Source organism: Lithobates pipiens, unplaced genomic scaffold (genome assembly GCF_037356315.1).
Source record: "Lithobates pipiens isolate NorthernLeopardFrog02 unplaced genomic scaffold, aLitPip1_a1.2 Scaffold_94, whole genome shotgun sequence".
NCBI lineage: Eukaryota > Metazoa > Chordata > Amphibia > Anura > Ranidae > Lithobates > Lithobates pipiens.
In genome coordinates, this window is record NW_027507917.1 from 1,646,492 (window position 1) to 1,664,120 (window position 17,629).

The 17,629-nt window shown below is 51.2% G+C and overlaps 1 protein-coding gene across 1 annotated transcript in view; it reads right to left on the reverse strand.

The window, feature by feature from the left end:
* LOC143973738 (FHF complex subunit HOOK-interacting protein 1B-like) overlaps window positions 1–17,629 on the reverse strand; it is a 111,153-nt gene that overhangs the window by 32,190 nt on the left and 61,334 nt on the right. Inside the window, exons 6-8 of the mRNA XM_077474574.1 lie at window positions 16,338–16,424; window positions 15,716–15,883; window positions 4,946–5,025 (exon numbers count right to left, since the gene is read on the reverse strand). Of these exons, the coding sequence (XP_077330700.1) occupies window positions 4,946–5,025; window positions 15,716–15,883; window positions 16,338–16,424 (335 nt within the window). The remainder of the gene's footprint in view (window positions 1–4,945; window positions 5,026–15,715; window positions 15,884–16,337; window positions 16,425–17,629) is intronic.

Here is a 17,629-nt window from a genome sequence, read left to right on the forward strand (position 1 = left end):
CTGACATCCGATTGGATGCAGCTGCTGTTTGACCAGCAAATTTTCACTCGGCTCTTTCGTTTGAAAAATATTAGGTGGTGGGGGGCCGACAAGGCTTACCACCTTATCAGGAAGCAGCCATGTATGGCTGTAACCAGCTTACGTATTACGCCTGCGAGTCCATCTACTAAACATATTATCCTCCTCATTCTGGAGCTCATGCATTGTACACACTGGACTGCATCATCCCCTCAGAGCCCCTCCATTGCTCACACCATTGTCCCCACCAAGGCTCCTCTATTGCACAAAGTATTAACCACCCTAACCTCCCTCAATGTACCCAGCATCATCTCTTTGGGGTCCCTCCATTGCACACAGTACTGTCTCCTCAGAGACCGCCCATTATACACTGTATCGCCTTCTCAGAGACCCCCCCATTATACACTGTATTGCCTCCTCAGAGACCCCCCATTATACACTGTATTGCCTCCTCAGAGACCCCCCATTATACACTGTATCGCCTCCTCAGAGCCCCCCCATTATACCCTGTATCGTCTCCTCTGAGCGCCCCCATTATACACTTTATCGCCTCCTCTGAGCCCCCCCATTATACACTGTATCGCCTCCTCTGAGCCCCCCCATTATACACTGTATCGCCTCCTCTGAGCCCCCCCATTATACACTGTATCGCCTGCTCTGAGCCCCCCCATTATACACTGTATCGTGTCCTCAGAGCCCATCCATTATACCCTGTATCGTCTCCTCAGATCCCCCCCGTTATACACTGTATCGCCTCCTCAGAGCTCCCCCATTATACACTGTATCGCCTCCTCAGAGCCCCCCCATTATACACTGTATCGCCTCCTCTGAGCCCCCCCATTATACACTATCGCCTCCTCTGAGCCCCCCCATTATACACTGTATCGCCTCCTCTGAGCCCCCTCCATTATACACTGTATCGCCTCCTCTGAGCCCCCCCATTATACACTGTATCGCCTCCTCTGAGCCCCCCCGTTATACACTGTATCGCCTCCTCTGAGCCCCCCCATTATACACTGTTTTGCCTCCTCTGAGCCCCCCCCATTATACATTGTATCGCCTCCTCTGAGCCCCCCCCCCCATTATACACTGTATCGCCTCCTCTGAGCCCCCCCATTATAGACTGTATCACGTCCTCAGAGCTCCCCCATTGCACACAGTACACAGTATCATCCCCCTGATGCCCTTCCATTGTACACTGTATCTTCTCCTTGGAGCAAGTCCGTTGCACACAGTATCTTCTCCCCAAACCTTGACTGTAGGGATGGTGTTCTTAGCGTCAAAGTCAGCATTTTTCTTCCTCCAAGTCCCCCTCCTTAAGAAGCCACATGTACGGTCATGCCAATGAACATCTAAAGCAGTGATTCTCAACCAGGGTTCAGTGAAAACCCTAGGGTTCCTCCAGAGGTTGTAGGGGTTCCTTCAGCATTGGGCAATTTCTGCCTCTCAGATAAGTTCCCACCGACACCATTGATCTTTTTAGCTATCTGTAAGGAGGTAATTCTTCCCAATGACCACAAGTGTAAGGACCATTCTTCCCAATGACCACAAGTGTAAGGACCATTCTTCCCACTGACCACAAGTGTAAGGACCATTCTTCCCAATGACCACAAGTGTAAGGACCATTCTTCCCAATGACCACAAGTGTGAGGACCATTCTTCCCAATGACCACAAGTGTGAGGACCATTCTTCCCAATGACCACAAGTGTGAGGACCATTCTTCCCAATGACCACAAGTGTAAGGACCATTCTTCCCAATGACCACAAGTGTGAGGACCATTCTTCCCAATGACCACAAGTGTGAGGACCATTCTTCCCAATGACCACAAGTCTGAGGACCATTCTTCCCACTGACCACAAGTGTGAGGACCATTCTTCCCAATGACCACAAGTGTGAGGACCATTCTTCCCAATGACCACAAGTGTGAGGACCATTCTTCCCATTGACCACAAGTGTAAGGACCATTCTTCCCAATGACCACAAGTGTGAGGACCATTCTTCCCACTGACCACAAGTGTAAGGACCATTCTTCCCAATGACCACAAGTGTAAGGACCATTCTTCCCAATGACCACAAGTGTAAGGACCATTCTTCCCACTGACCACAAGTGTGAGGACCATTCTTCCCAATGACCACAAGTGTGAGGACCATTCTTCCCACTGACCATCACACTAATGTATCATGAGTTGTAGATTTCTACTTTTTAGCAGGGGTTCCCTGAGACCGGGGAACTATTTCAAGGGTTCCTCTGTGTTGAAAAGGTTGAGAAAGGCTGGTCTGGGGGGGGGGGTCATTTGGAACCAAGATCATTTTGAAAGGTGGTAAATATTAAATAACAAGGTTCTACAAAAGCTCCAGAAGATGCCACGTTCGTGGTGAAACATGTAGAGGCAATCAACACTTTTGTACCTTGACCATTGGGTTGATATGGCCTGAATTTTATAATATCTATGTAAGAAAATTTTCTATATATTTTTTGCAAATATTGCTTTTGATTGATCTTTCTGCACCTTAAAAACTCAAATTCTGTGCTCTTTGGGTATATTGTTTCGTCTTATACTATGGTGTCTGGATGGTTTGGGGTGTGGCCGTATTCCATTGTTCTATTGTTTGTGTCTGCCTTGGGAGCAACCTATTATGGGATGTATATGTGATGTGGATTAAGCTGTGAGATGGTCGAGGGATTCCTCCAACAGCTCTCCCTGCTGATTGGAGAGAAGTTTGAATACCTCTGCGTGCTTGTGTTAAAATAAACAGTTCATGTTCGGCACCCAAAGCGAGTACGGTCTAGTTCTTGACTGTCAGCGGTTGGAATATCTGATATCTATAGTCAGACTGGGAGGAAGCTGTATATGACGAAAGCACTCAAGTGGAGTGTGGGACGTTTTTGTTACATTGACTATGACCCCAGGAACACCATCCCTACAGTCAAGCACGGAGGTGAAAACACAATGCTTTGGGGCGGTTTTTCTGCTGAAGGTACAGGCCGACTTTGCCGTATTGAGGGGCCAATGGACGGGGGCCACGTATTGTAAGATCTTGGATGGGAAACCTTCTTCCCTCAGCCAGAACACTGAAGATAAATAGTGGATGGACAAAGACCCAAAACATACCGCCAAGTCAACAAAGCAGTGGCTCAAGAAGAAGCACATTAGCCGCCTGCCGACCAGCTGCCGCAGTTGCACTGCGGCGACATAGCTCGGGTGCGCGATTCGCCGTTATGGTACGTCGGTATCATAAACGGCCACCAGGCAGACGCCCCACCCCCCTCGATGCGAGTGCATCTCGATCGTTGCCAGGCTCCCACGATCGCTCGGAGCACACGGAGAACCGGGAGCTGTCTCCGGTTCTCCGAGCAGTGAACCGACAGATCGTCTGTTCATACAAAGTATGAACAGCGATCCGTTCGTTTCCCTACACAGTCCCCTCCCCACTCCAGTTAGAACACTCCCTAGGATACACATTAACCCCTTCGCAGCCCCCTAGTTTTAACCTGTTCACTGGCAGTGACGTTTTTACAGTAATCCAAGGATGTCCAAACTACGGCCCTCCAGCTGTTGCAGAACTACACATCCCATGAGGCATTGTAAAACTCTGACATTCAAAGACATGACTAGGCATGATGGGGATTGTAGTTCCTGAACAACTGGAGGGCCGTAGTTTGGACACCGCGGCAATGCAATTTTAAATCGCACTGATCACTGTATTAATGCCAATGGCCCCAAAAATTTGTCAAAAATGTCTGATGTATCCGCCAATGTCGCAGTCACGATAAAAATTGCTGATCATCGGCATTAATAGTAAAAAAAATAAAATAAAAAAAAAATAATAAATAATAATAAAAATGCCATAAAACTATCCCCTATTTTGTAGACGCTATAACTTTTGCGCAAACCAATCATTAAACGCTTATTGCGATTTTTTTTTAACCAAAAACATGTAGAAGAATACGTATCTGCCTAAACTGAGGGGAAAAAATGATTTTTTTATATATTTTTTGGGGATATTATAGCAAAAAGCAACAAATAAAAGCAACGTTTTTTTTTTTTCAAAATTGTCGCTCTATTTTTGTTTATAGCGCAAAAAATAAAAAAACGCAGAGGCGATCAAATACCACCAAAAGAAAGCTCTATTTGTGGGGGGGGGGGGGAAAGGTTGTCAATTTTGTTTGGGAACCACGTCGTACGACCGCGCAATTGTCAGTTAAAGCGACGCAGTGCCGAATCGCAAAAAAATAAAGTGGTCTGGTGTTTGGCCAGCCAAATGGTCCCGGAGGCTGAAGCGGTTAAGGTCATGGAGTGGCCTAGCCAGTCTCCAGACCTTAATCCTATAGAAAATATGTGGAGGGAGCTGAAACTTTGAGTTGCCAAGAGACGGCCAAGAAACCTTAAGGGTTTAGAGAAGATCTGTAAAGAAGAGAGGACTAAAATCCCTCCTGAGATGTGTGGAAACCTGGTCACCAACTACAAGAAACGTCTGACCTCTGATCGCCAACAAGGGTTTCTCCACCAACTAAGTCATGTTTTGCTTGGGGATCAAATACTTATTTTACTCACTGAACTGCAACTCCATTTATAACATTTGTATGGTGTGTGTTTCTTTTTCTGGATTTTCGGTTGATATTTTGTCTCTATCATATACACACCTATGATAAAAATGATAGACCCTTCATTTCTTTGTAAGTGGGCAAATTTACACAATCCGCAGGGGATCAAATAAATATTTTCCCCACTGTAACTCCTCCACTGTACAAAGTATCACCTCCTCTGAGCCCTTTGTAGTACAAAGTATTGTTTCTGCGGAGATCCCCCATAGTACATAATGAGGTCCACCCTGCCCCCCCCTTCCACTGTATAAAGCATAACACCCTGAAGCCCCCTCTATTGAACACGGAATGGTTTGGCCCATCTAAGGAGTTCTCTCACCTGAGCACCAGCTGCAGCAAGACGTCCTCACAGGTCAGATTGAGAAGCGTCTGGAACAGGGTCAGCGACACCATACACAGCTGCGGGACCGACACAAGACGACATATCAGAGGGGGACAGGACTACAGGACCACAACACATTGTAGGCCAACTAATGTTACATGACGTTAATAAATAGTAAGTAGGATTATGTTACACAGAGCCTCACACCTGGAAATAAATCCTATAGAAATGCTGAGCTGATCTAATACTTATAGGGTCACCACACCTAAAACTCATATTTCAGTCTGGTACACTGCGCCACCCATTGTCTTATATATTGTCTGCATACAGCGGGAGTACAGACCCGGGAACTCTGCACAGGGATGGTGGGAACCCCTCATAATGGGCACAGCGGGTGTACAGACCTGGGAACTAATCACAGGGATGGTGGGAACCCCTCATAATGGGCACAGCGGGTGTACAGACCCGGGAACTCAGCACAGGGATGGTGGGAACCCCTCATAATGGGCACAGCGGGTGTACAGACCCGGGAACTCAGCACAGGGATAGTGGGAACCCCTCATAATGGGCACAGCAGGTGTACAGACCCGGGAACTCAGCACAGATATGGGTGGGAACCCCTCATAATGGGCACAGCGGGTGTACAGACCCGGGAACTCAGCACAGATATGGGTGGGAACCCCTCATAATGGGCACAGCAGGTGTACAGACCTGGGAACTCAGCACAGATATGGGTGGGAACCCCTCATAATGGGCACAGCGGGTGTACAGACCTGGGAACTCAGCACAGGGATGGTGGGAACCCCTCATAATGGGCACAACAGGTGTACAGACCCAGGAACTCAGCACAGGGATGGTGGAAACCCCTCAAAATGGGCACAGGAAGAGTACAGACCCAGGAAATCAGCACAGGGATGGTGGGAACCCCTCATAATGGGCACAACAGGTGTACAGACCCGGGAACTCAGCACAGATATGGGTGGGAACCCCTCATAATGGGCACAGTGGGTGTACCGACCCGGGAACTCAGCACAGGGATGGTGGGAACCCCTCATAATGGGCACAGCGGGTGTACAGACCCGGGAACTCAGCACAGATATGGGTGGGAACCCCTCATAATGGGCACAGCGGGTGTACAGACCCGGGAACTCAGCACAGGGATGGTGGGAACCCCTCATAATGGGCACAGCAGGTGTACAGACCCAGGAACTCAGCACAGGGATGGTGGGAACCCCTCATAATGGGCACAGCGGGTGTACAGACCTGGGAACTAATCACAGGGATGGTGGGAACCCCTCATAATGGGCACAGCGGGTGTACAGACCCGGGAACTCAGCACAGGGATAGTGGGAACCCCTCATAATGGGCACAGCAGGTGTACAGACCCGGGAACTCAGCACAGATATGGGTGGGAACCCCTCATAATGGGCACAGCGGGTGTACAGACCCGGGAACTCAGCACAGATATGGGTGGGAACCCCTCATAATGGGCACAGCAGGTGTACAGACCTGGGAACTCAGCACAGATATGGGTGGGAACCCCTCATAATGGGCACAGCGGGTGTACAGACCTGGGAACTCAGCACAGGGATGGTGGGAACCCCTCATAATGGGCACAACAGGTGTACAGACCCAGGAACTCAGCACAGGGATGGTGGAAACCCCTCAAAATGGGCACAGGAAGAGTACAGACCCAGGAAATCAGCACAGGGATGGTGGGAACCCCTCATAATGGGCACAACAGGTGTACAGACCCGGGAACTCAGCACAGATATGGGTGGGAACCCCTCATAATGGGCACAGTGGGTGTACCGACCCGGGAACTCAGCACAGGGATGGTGGGAACCCCTCATAATGGGCACAGCGGGTGTACAGACCCGGGAACTCAGCACAGATATGGGTGGGAACCCCTCATAATGGGCACAGCGGGTGTACAGACCCGGGAACTCAGCACAGGGATGGTGGGAACCCCTCATAATGGGCACAGCGGGTGTACAGACCTGGGAACTCAGCACAGGGATGGTGGGAAACTGCCATTCCTCTCCTTGACAGCGAGGTGAGAGGTTGCTAGTTCCTTTGCTCCTGTGCTTCCAGAGACCAGGGGTTAGAGTTACTCCTCTGCCCCAGGAAGGATGCTGGATCCTGGGGAGGACCCTGGCGGGGGCCCCCTGGATAGGCCTCAACCTGCGGAAGATTCTGGGCCTGGCCCAAGGAAGGATGAATCTCTGTCTTCCTTTAGACGGAGGATTGTGGAAACGCTGAAGCGGATTGAGAAGGAAGAGGAGAAGTTGGGAGCTTTGAAAGCTGAATTTAAAAAGAAAAAGCAGTTTTGTGCCAAAGTCTTCAGTAAGAAGAGACCGGCTCTGAGGCCTGAATTGAAGGACCTGGAACAAGCTCTGCGGAAGCAGAAAGAATTGGTGAGTTCTCTGAAGGAGAATAGTGGAGCTTTTAAAGAAAAATATAAAAATGAGGAGCGATTTAATCAAATGAGGAAAGGAGCCTCTTCCTGCATGGAGAGCGAGGAGATGGAAGCAGAGAGTGAGAAAGTGGGCCCGGAGGATGAGCCCAGCTCTTCAACATCTCAGACACCTGCTGAACCCTCAATGGCGGAGGCCTCTGTCCCCTTCCCTCCCCAGCAATGTGGAACATCCGTGCAGGAGGTTGAAGGTTCTGACATGTTGGATTTGATCAACAAACTGGAGGCCAGTCCAGATTCAGCTCCCCAGGAAGGTGAGGAGGAGAAGATGGACACCATTCCCAGCCCTGTGGAGGAAAGACCTGTGGAGAGAGCAGCTGCAGGTACTGTGTGTGTGCAGGATGGTGGGATCTTTAATAACAATGGGCCTGCTGAGGGTTGTGGTACTGCAGACAGTCAGCCCAGACCCATAGACAATGTACAGCAAGCAATAACATCTGCTAGTAACTGTCAGCTTCAGTCTGCAGAGAGGTCCATGGACAATACAGTGACTTTGCCTGGACCAGGCACAGCGGCTGTTCCTGTGAATGGTGGAGGTGATGCTGGGAGCAGTAGTACTACAGCTCTCCAGGAGTCTGCAGCAGCCAAGACTGTGACGGCTCCCAGGATTGAAGCTGAGTGTTCGGGGGAGGGGGTGGGTCCTGCTAATCAGAAGACTGCTATCCCAGCTGATTCAGACTCTCTGCCAGCAGGTTTGAATGTATCTGAGGACAAGACTGCAAAAGCTGGAAGAAAAACTTATGCTGGTGTTGCTGCCACAGGATCTGGGAAGGGGGAACTAGCAGGGAAGGAGCATGGGGACGTTTTATCTTTCTCCCTGTTTAAAAGGAGGAATGTTGTACAATTGAAATGGGAAGGTGATGGAAACCCCCCACATAGGAGGGTGGTGGTGGATAAAATCCTGCAGATGGGGTTTAGGCCTGCGGATATCTTCGCCCTGATCAGTCCGGCAGGTTCCTATGAATATGATTTGTCCTTTATCCGTCCCGAGTCTTTGGACATATTTTGGGAGAAGTTTGAACACGTGTGTAGGGGCCTGCCGGACTGGAAAGGGCTCATCCCCAAACTTATTTCCCGCCAGCCCCTCATTAAGATGGTGACAATACTTGTGCGCAATGAATCCATACCCCAAGGGGATCTGACTGTATGGTTGAGGAGGTATGGGGACGTCCTGAGCCCCCTGAGAAAGATTTTGGACGATCGGGGAATATGGACAGGGGGATGGTCTGTGCAGCTGAAACTAAAGGTTATTGATAATGTTGTCCAACATCTGCCATCCTCAGCTTTCCTGGGGAGGGACAGGCTGACCATCTTCTACCCGGGCCAGCCAAAGCTCTGCAATAAATGTGGAGATAAAGGGCATCTTGCATCCTCCTGTCCAGTGATGAAGTGCTCTCTGTGTCAGGGTATAGGGCATTTGGCAAAGGATTGTAATATTATCAGGTGTAATCTGTGCAATGCAGTGGGACATCCTTATAGTCAGTGTCCTGAGGCAATGCACAACAAGCCGGAGCTCATGAGAGAGTTCTTCCGTCTGGACATGGAGGATGCACAGAGCTCATCAGCTGGAGGGCCTGTGATTCCATCGGAGTCTGTGCCCATACCCAATGTGTCTCCCCAGTCTGTGCCAATACCCAATGTGTCTCCCCAGTCTGTGCCAATACCCAATGTGTCTGTGTCTCCCCAGTCTGTGCCCATACCCAATGGGTCTGTGTCTCCCCAGTCTGTGGTTCCCCAGTCTGTGCCAGTACCCAATGTGTCTGTGTCCTCCCAGCCTGTATGTAAAGTTTCAGTTGCCAAGAATGTGTCCAATCCTTCTGTGTCCAATCCTTCTGTGTCCAATCCTTCTGTGTCCAATCCTTCTGTGTCTTCTAAAATTGCAGAGGCAGCAAGAGGTGCTGAGGCTGGTGCATCAGGTGTGGTGCCAGTCCCCCTCCCCCGACGCTGCAGGGTTCCTATTGCAGATCGTGGGGGCCAGAGGAGTGGGGAAAATAGTGGGGAGGCTGGTCTGGTGGTAGATAAGGGAAGGGAGAGTGGGGGGGAGGGGGTTGAAGGGGAGGGTAGGTGTGGGGAGGCTGGTTGTGGTTTATCCAAAGATGATATGGAGTGGTTGGAGGATAGGAGGAGGAGGGGCAAAAGAAGGAAAAAAAGGGGTTCAGTTCCCTTAAATCCTGTAGTTTTGCCTTTGGAAAATAAGTTTAAGGTCCTGTCGGATGATGATGATGATGAGTGGGACTCGTTCAGTTCAGCGTCCTCTATGGACGATGAGTGCCAGGGCGCAACAAAGCGTGCTGGTTCTCCAGGGAGAGGGAGTAGTCAGGCTAAGAAACGTCTACCTCAATTACCCTAATGGCAGTTCCCACTCCGTTAAAAGTGGCAACCATTAATGTTGCCAGCTTGAGATCAGTAAGCGCTCGTCATATGGCCTTATTTTTGCTCAGCGAGTTTGATGCTGACATTTTGTTTTTACAAGAGACCCATCTGAGTAGTCTGGCTGATATACATCTGGCAAAGAAGGAGTGGAGACGTGGTCCCTCATTTTGGTCTCTTGCGGCCGAGCCTTACAGCGGGGTTGCAGTCCTTTTTTCTGGTATGGTAACGTGCCGGCGGGTAATTGAGGTAGAGATTGGGAGATGCATGGTCTTGGACGTCTCTGTAAGGGGGCAGGACTTGCGCCTGATTAACATCTATGGTCCCCAGACGAAGTGGGACAGGAAATGCCTCTTTACAAAGATTAAGCCTTTTCTTTTTACGGCCCAGCAGGTTATCTTTGGAGGTGATTTTAACACCATTACTAGGTCTAAAGACAGGAGAGGTTTCAGAGATAAGCTGGGCTATGACACCCTTTTTCTCAATGCGATAGTTAGGGAAGCAGGTCTGGTAGATGCGCACATTAAGCGTTGCCCAGACAGCACGGGGTTCACTTTTCAGAGAGGTAGTAGTCAGAGTAGGATAGATAGGTTTTTTTTAAAGGGAGACTCTGCTTTTTCGGCACCTGTGTGCCGGGCAGTGGAGTTTTCTGATCACTGTATTCTATCTGTGACTCTGAATGCCTCAGACATGCCACCTAGGGGGAGGGGTATCTGGAGATTGAATTCGGCCCTCCTGGAAGACGAGAGAGTAAGACAATCCTTTGAGGACTTTTTTCAAGCACAGGTAACGATCCTAGACTTTTGCAACAGCAAGTCAGAATGGTGGGAGCTTGTAAAACAGCGGACTGTTAGGCTTTTCAAGGCCATAGGAAGAAAGAAGCAGCAAGATAAGTATATCACCTACCAGCGTTTGCGGAGGAAACTTGACCGCCTTGTTTCGAATGGAGGAGATTCTGGGGCGATCTCTGAGGTGAAGCTCCTCCTTAGGAGACATGAATATGACCGGCACGCCTCTTTGGTTCAGGAGAGGGATTACGGGAAATACCATTCGCCTGACCCTTACCAGAACTGTAAACAGAGCGTAGCAGTTAAGACGGTCCATGGCCTGAAGGACAGTACGGGCTCTCTGACGAAGTCTAGGTCAGGGATCCTGGAGGTTGTCAGGTCATACTATGCCGATCTCCTGGGAGGAAGGAACCTTGATCGGACAAGGATGTTGGGTTTTTTGGACTCTACACCAGGACTGGAAAGTAATGTTCCTTTGATGAATTTGACAGATGAAATCACTGCAGATGAGGTAGTCCAGGCTATTGATAAACTGGCCATCAAGAAAACGCCAGGGCCAGATGGGTTGACAGCTGAGTTTTATAAATGTTTTAAGACGATCCTGGCTCCCTACCTTGCGGAGGTTTTTAATGGCTGTTTGCAGGAGGGTTCTCTCCCTCCCTCCATGAGGCAATCTGCAGTGATCCTTCTGTCAAAGGGTAAAGATCCTTCGATTATTGAGAATTGGCGCCCCATTAGCCTTCTTAATGTCGATAGAAAGATACTGGCAAAGATTTTTTTCTGGCGATTATCACCAGTGGCAGGCAGTTTGTTATCCCACCACCAGCACTGTTCGGTCCAAGGTAGAAGCACTTTCTCAGCAGTGTTAGCCGTCCGGGAGGCCTTGGAGCGTTGTAGGGCTGCTGGTTGGGGTAAATTTTTGCTGACATTGGATCAGGCTAAGGCCTTTGATCGGGTTAATCATGAGTACTTATGGCTCCTTCTTGGCAGATATGGCCTGGAGGGGGGTTTCATTGATTGGCTTAAGATCTTGTACAAAGGGGCTGAAAGCTTTCCGCTAGTTAATGGTTGGGTCGGGCAGCCCTTTGTGGTTGGCTCGGGTGTGCGTCAGGGGTGCCCATTGAGTCCTCTGTTATATGCATTTGCAATTGACCCCTTCATCAGAAGGCTGGAGAATGGGCCATTGTGTGGGGTACCTTTGGGCATCGCTGGTGAGCCTCCTTTGAAGGTTGTGGCCTATGCTGATGATGTTTCTGTTTTTGTCTCTGGGACTGGGGAGGCGCAGGAGGTGGTCTCAGTGATAACACGGTATTCAGAGGCATCAGGTTCAAAGGTCAACCAGGACAAGTGTGAAGCTTTCTGGATGGGTGTGGAAGGTGAGAGCTTTGTTCTCCCGGATGACTTCCCGGAGCCCCAGCAAAAAATTAGAGTTCTAGGCATTGAATTTGGCCCAGGTGACTATGGTCATGCAAATTGGGTGAACAGGCTGGAGAATGCCGATGCCAAGGTGGCAAGCTGGAAAGGTTGGCAGCTTTCCTTGAGGGAAAAGGTTGATCTGATCAAGACTTACCTGATTCCGATTTTTCTATATGTCAGTTTTGTTTGCGTTTTGCCAGCTTCTCTCTATACCAGGGTCTATACTTGTTTCTTCCAGCTGTTATGGGGGAACAGAATAAACCTTGTCAAAAGGAATGTGACTTACCTTTCTAGGCGGGAGGGTGGTCTAGGGATGATCAACCCTGTAGTCTTTTTCTCTCTGATGTTTGTGAAGTACAATCTTGGTAACATGTTGGCAGAGAGACCGCCTGGGTGGGTTGGTATTTTCCAGTCCTGGTTTAGGCCCTTTCTGCGAGACTGGGAAAATGGTGGGCCAGTGAAAAGCCTGAGGGTCAAGCATGATAAGCTCCCGGCTTATGTTGCCCCGTGTTTGAAAATGCTTCGGCAGTGGCAAGTAACGGCAGGGGAAGTCAGATCTCTTCCAAGGAAACTTCTTGAGAAGCGGATCATGAGCTCTGTTTTTTGCGAGCCACTGGCCCTGAGGGATTGCCCAAGCCTGGTTTTGGGGGTGGGTTTGCGGTTGATTAATTTGGAGAGAATCCCAATGAAGTTTAGGGATCAGGCTTGGCTTGCCTTTCATGGAAAACTATATGTGAAGGGCAACTTGAAGTTTCTTTCCATGAGTGATCGGGGCTGCCCGAGAGTGGAGTGTGGAGGAGTGGTGGAGTCCATGGATCACTTTCTACTTCAGTGCCCTTTTAATATAGAGGTGTACAAGAGGGTGGGGAGGGCTCTGAGTATACCCTTCCTCCCCCATATGAGTTATGCAGAGTGGGTGTATGGGGCTTTCCAGACTCGTCGGGATTATGATTTGGAAACACTTTTTTTAGTTAGTTTAGTAGTCCGTTATTTCACGTGGAGCGCACGGTGTCAGGTATCCTTACGGGGTAAAATCCTCCCTGTGGAAGTGGTGGTGGAGAACATTCTGGGTGAGGTTGGGAAGATTCGGGGTCTTGAGAAAGACAGGTGGCAGCAGGAGGCCTGGATAAAGGCGTGGAGGAATATCAGGGCTCTGTAGCTGCTGCCTGTTGATCTCGGGGTGTGCGGCTTTCTTTGTATTCTTCTTTCACTCCCTTAGATTTTCAGATCCAATATAATTTTGATAAAAGGCTCCATGCATGGTGACGGTGATGTTCCTTAGTCTGGCTCTCCCGTAGGTATTATGTTGTGTGCAATTTGTTTTGCACTGTTTATTTTGTTCTTGTTCTTTCTGGTTTGTATAATTGTATTCAATTATTTTGTAAATATGTTTTATTTATTTATTATGTTTTTATTGTATATAAGTTGTTGTTTGTAAGATTTTCAATAAACAAAATTAACCCCTCATAATGGGCACAACAGGTGTACAGACCCAGGAACTCAGCACAGGGATGGTGGAAACCCCTCAAAATGGGCACAGGAAGAGTACAGACCCAGGAAATCAGCACAGGGATGGTGGGAACCCCTCATAATGGGCACAACAGGTGTACAGACCCGGGAACTCAGCACAGATATGGGTGGGAACCCCTCATAATGGACACAACAGGTGTACAGACCCGGGAACTCAGCACAGGGATGGTGGGAACCCCTCATAATGGGCACAGCGGGTGTACAGACCTGGGAACTCAGCACAGATATGGGTGGGAACCTCTCATAATGGGCACAGTGGGTGTACAGACCTGGGAACTCAGCACAGGGATGGTGGGAACCCCTCATAATGGGCACAACAGGTGTACAGACCCAGGAACTCAGCACAGGGATGGTGGAAACCCCTCAAAATGGGCACAGGAGGAGTACAGACCCAGGAAATCAGCACAGGGATGGTGGGAACCCCTCATAATGGGCACAACAGGTGTACAGACCCGGGAACTCAGCACAGGGATGGTGGGAACCCCTCATAATGGGCACAGCAGGTGTACAGACCTGGGAACTAATCACAGGGATGGTGGGAACCCCTCATAATGGGCACAGCGGGTGTACAGACCTGGGAACTAATCACAGGGATGGTGGGAACCCCTCATAATGGGCACAGCGGGTGTACAGACCCGGGAACTCAGCACAGGGATAGTGGGAACCCCTCATAATGGGCACAGCAGGTGTACAGACCCAGGAACTCAGCACAGATATGGGTGGGAACCCCTCATAATGGGCACAGCGGGAGTACAGAGCTGGGAACTCAGCACAGGGATGGTGGGAACCCCTCATAATGGGCACAGCGGGTGTACAGACCCGGGAACTCAGCACAGATATGGGTGGGAACCCCTCATAATGGGCACAACAGGTGTACAGACCCGGGAACTCAGCACAGGGATGGTGGGAACCCCTCATAATGGGCACAGCGGGTGCACAGACCTGGGAACTCAGCACAGATATGGGTGGGAACCCCTCATAATGGGCACAGTGGGTGTACAGACCTGGGAACTCAGCACAGGGATGGTGGGAACCCCTCATAATGGGCACAACAGGTGTACAGACCCGGGAACTCAGCACAGATATGGGTGGGAACCCCTCATAATGGGCACAGTGGGTGTACCGACCCGGGAACTCAGCACAGGGATGGTGGGAACCCCTCATAATGGGCACAGCAGGTGTACAGACCTGGGAACTAATCACAGGGATGGTGGGAACCCCTCATAATGGGCACAGCGGGTGTACAGACCTGGGAACTAATCACAGGGATGGTGGGAACCCCTCATAATGGGCACAGCGGGTGTACAGACCCGGGAACTCAGCACAGGGATAGTGGGAACCCCTCATAATGGGCACAGCAGGTGTACAGACCCAGGAACTCAGCACAGATATGGGTGGGAACCCCTCATAATGGGCAGAGCGGGTGTACAGACCCGGGAACTCAGCACAGATATGGGTGGGAACCCCTCATAATGGGCACAACAGGTGTACAGACCTGGGAACTAATCACAGGGATGGTGGGAACCCCTCATAATGGGCACAGCGGGAGTACAGAGCTGGGAACTCAGCACAGGGATGGTGGGAACCCCTCATAATGGGCACAGCGGGTGTACAGACCTGGGAACTCAGCACAGATATGGGTGGGAACCCCTCATAATGGGCACAGCGGGTGTACAGACCTGGGAACTCAGCACAGGGATGGTGGGAACCCCTCATAATGGGCACAGCAGGTGTACAGACCTGGGAACTAATCACAGGGATGGTGGGAACCCCTCATAATGGGCACAGCGGGAGTACAGAGCTGGGAACTCAGCACAGGGATGGTGGGAACCCCTCATAATGGGCACAGCGGGTGTACAGACCCGGGAACTCAGCACAGGGATGGTGGGAACCCCTCATAATGGGCACAGCGGGTGTACAGACCCGGGAACTCAGCACAGGGATGGTGGAAACCCCTCAAAATGGGCACAGGAGGAGTACAGACCCAGGAAATCAGCACAGGGATGGTGGGAACCCCTTATAATGGGCACAGCGGGTGTACAGACCCGGGAACTCAGCACAGGGATGGTGGGAACCCCTCATAATGGGCACTTTAGGTTTGCAGACTGGGGAACATATTGGAAACACGGGCAAAAGCCTGAAATGAGCCCCTGGAGTTCAGTATGATGTTCGGGATTCGGGTCTTACCCGGGAATTGCTGGCGATGCGGCTGATGAGCGTGTGCAGGATGGTGGTGTTGTCGTGCCGATGGAGAAGGATAAATCGCAGGAAGGTTTTCAGCAGTGCGGTCTCGCTGATGCTGCGCAGGAACAGCTCCAGGTACGCAGTACTGGCGATCATCTCCTCAATAGAGGTCTAGGATGGAGGAGGGGAGACGGTCAATACAGAGAGAACATGCAGATCACACAACATCTTCCTGACTGAGGGTCAAACGTGACGTTTAATCTGCTTATATTTTACTCCCCCTCCCCCCATCAATATGTGAATGACATTTTTAAATAAAACCGTTCTGTACTCATTACACAGCGAACGTTACCCCCGGTGACATCATCACTAGAGCTCGGCCCGGGAAGGAAATACTGCATGGAGCTGGCTGGAGTCTCATCTTCAATACATCAGGAGCTTCTAAAAGTCTCTTGTATCTCAGCAGAAGTCTCTAAGCTTCTCATGTAAGCGGCCTTCCAATCCCCAGTGACAGGCGATGCATTATGGGTCCGGAAGTAAGATATTGTCACTGTGTCAGCGACCTCCAATAGGAGCATTGCTTGTATACTCTGCCCCTTACAGTATGTACCTAGGGGTCTCTTACCTTGTGCAACGCTGGGCCCATGACCGGAACCAGGAACCCATTATGTATGTATTCCACAAGCTGGTTCTGGACGAACGGATGAGCCACCTGTGCTGACAGAAAGACAATTCATCATAAGGGCCTCCAGCCCAGGCTCCACCCACTGCTCGCCTCCAGCCCAGGCTCCACCCACTGCCCACCTCCAGCCCCAGGCTCCACCCACTGCTCACCTCCAGCCCAGGCTCCACCCACTGCTCACCTCCAGCCCAGGCTCCACCCACTGCCCACCTCCAGCCCCAGGCTCCACCCACTGCTCACCTCCAGCCCAGGCTCCACCCACTGCTCACCTCCAGCACAGGCTCCACCCACTGCCCACCTCCAGCCCAGGCTCCACCCACCTCCAGCCCAGGCTCCACCCACCTTCAGCCTAGGCTCCACCCACTGCCCACCTCCAGCCCAGGCTCCACCCACTGATCACCTCCAGCCCAGGCTCCACCCACTGCTCACCTCCAGCCCAGGCCCCACCCACTGCTCACCTCCAGCCCAGGCTCCACCTACTGCTCACCTCCAGCCCTTGCACCACTGTTGGCCTCCAGCCCCAGGCTCCACCCACTGCTGACCTCCAGCCCAGGCTCCACCTACTGCTGACCTCCAGCCCAGGCTCCACCTACTGCTCACCTCCAGCCCAGGCTCCACCTACTGCTCACCTCCAGCCCAGGCTCCACCTACTGCTCACCTCCAGTCCAGGCTCCACCTACTGCTCACCTCCAGTCCAGGCTCCACCTACTGCTCACCTCCAGCCCAGGCTCCACCTACTGCTCACCTCCAGCCCAGGCTCCACCTACTGCCCACCTCCAGCCCAGGCTCCACCTACTGCCCACCTCCAGCCCAGGCTCCACCTACTGCCCACCTCCAGCCCTTGCACCACTGTTGACCTCCAGCCCAGGCTCCACCTACTGCTCACCTCCAACCCAGGCTCCACCTACTGCCTACTGCAGACTCAACTCTATAGTTTTGAGAGTCTCCAAGTTGAAGCACGTATAGCAGTATTTGCCTGGAGGGAGCCTTTGTCACCTCCATCCCAGGCTCCACCCACTGCCTACCTCCAGCCCTTGCACCACTGCTGACCCCCAGCCCCAGGCGAAGCCCACTGCCTACCTCCAGCCCTCGCACCACTGTTGACCCCCAGCCCCAGGCTCTGCCAACTGCTGACCTCCAGCCCTTGCACCACTGTTGACCTCCAGCCCCAGGCACCACCCTCAGTGCTGACCTCCAGCCGTTGCACCACTGATGACCTCCAGCCCCAGGATTCA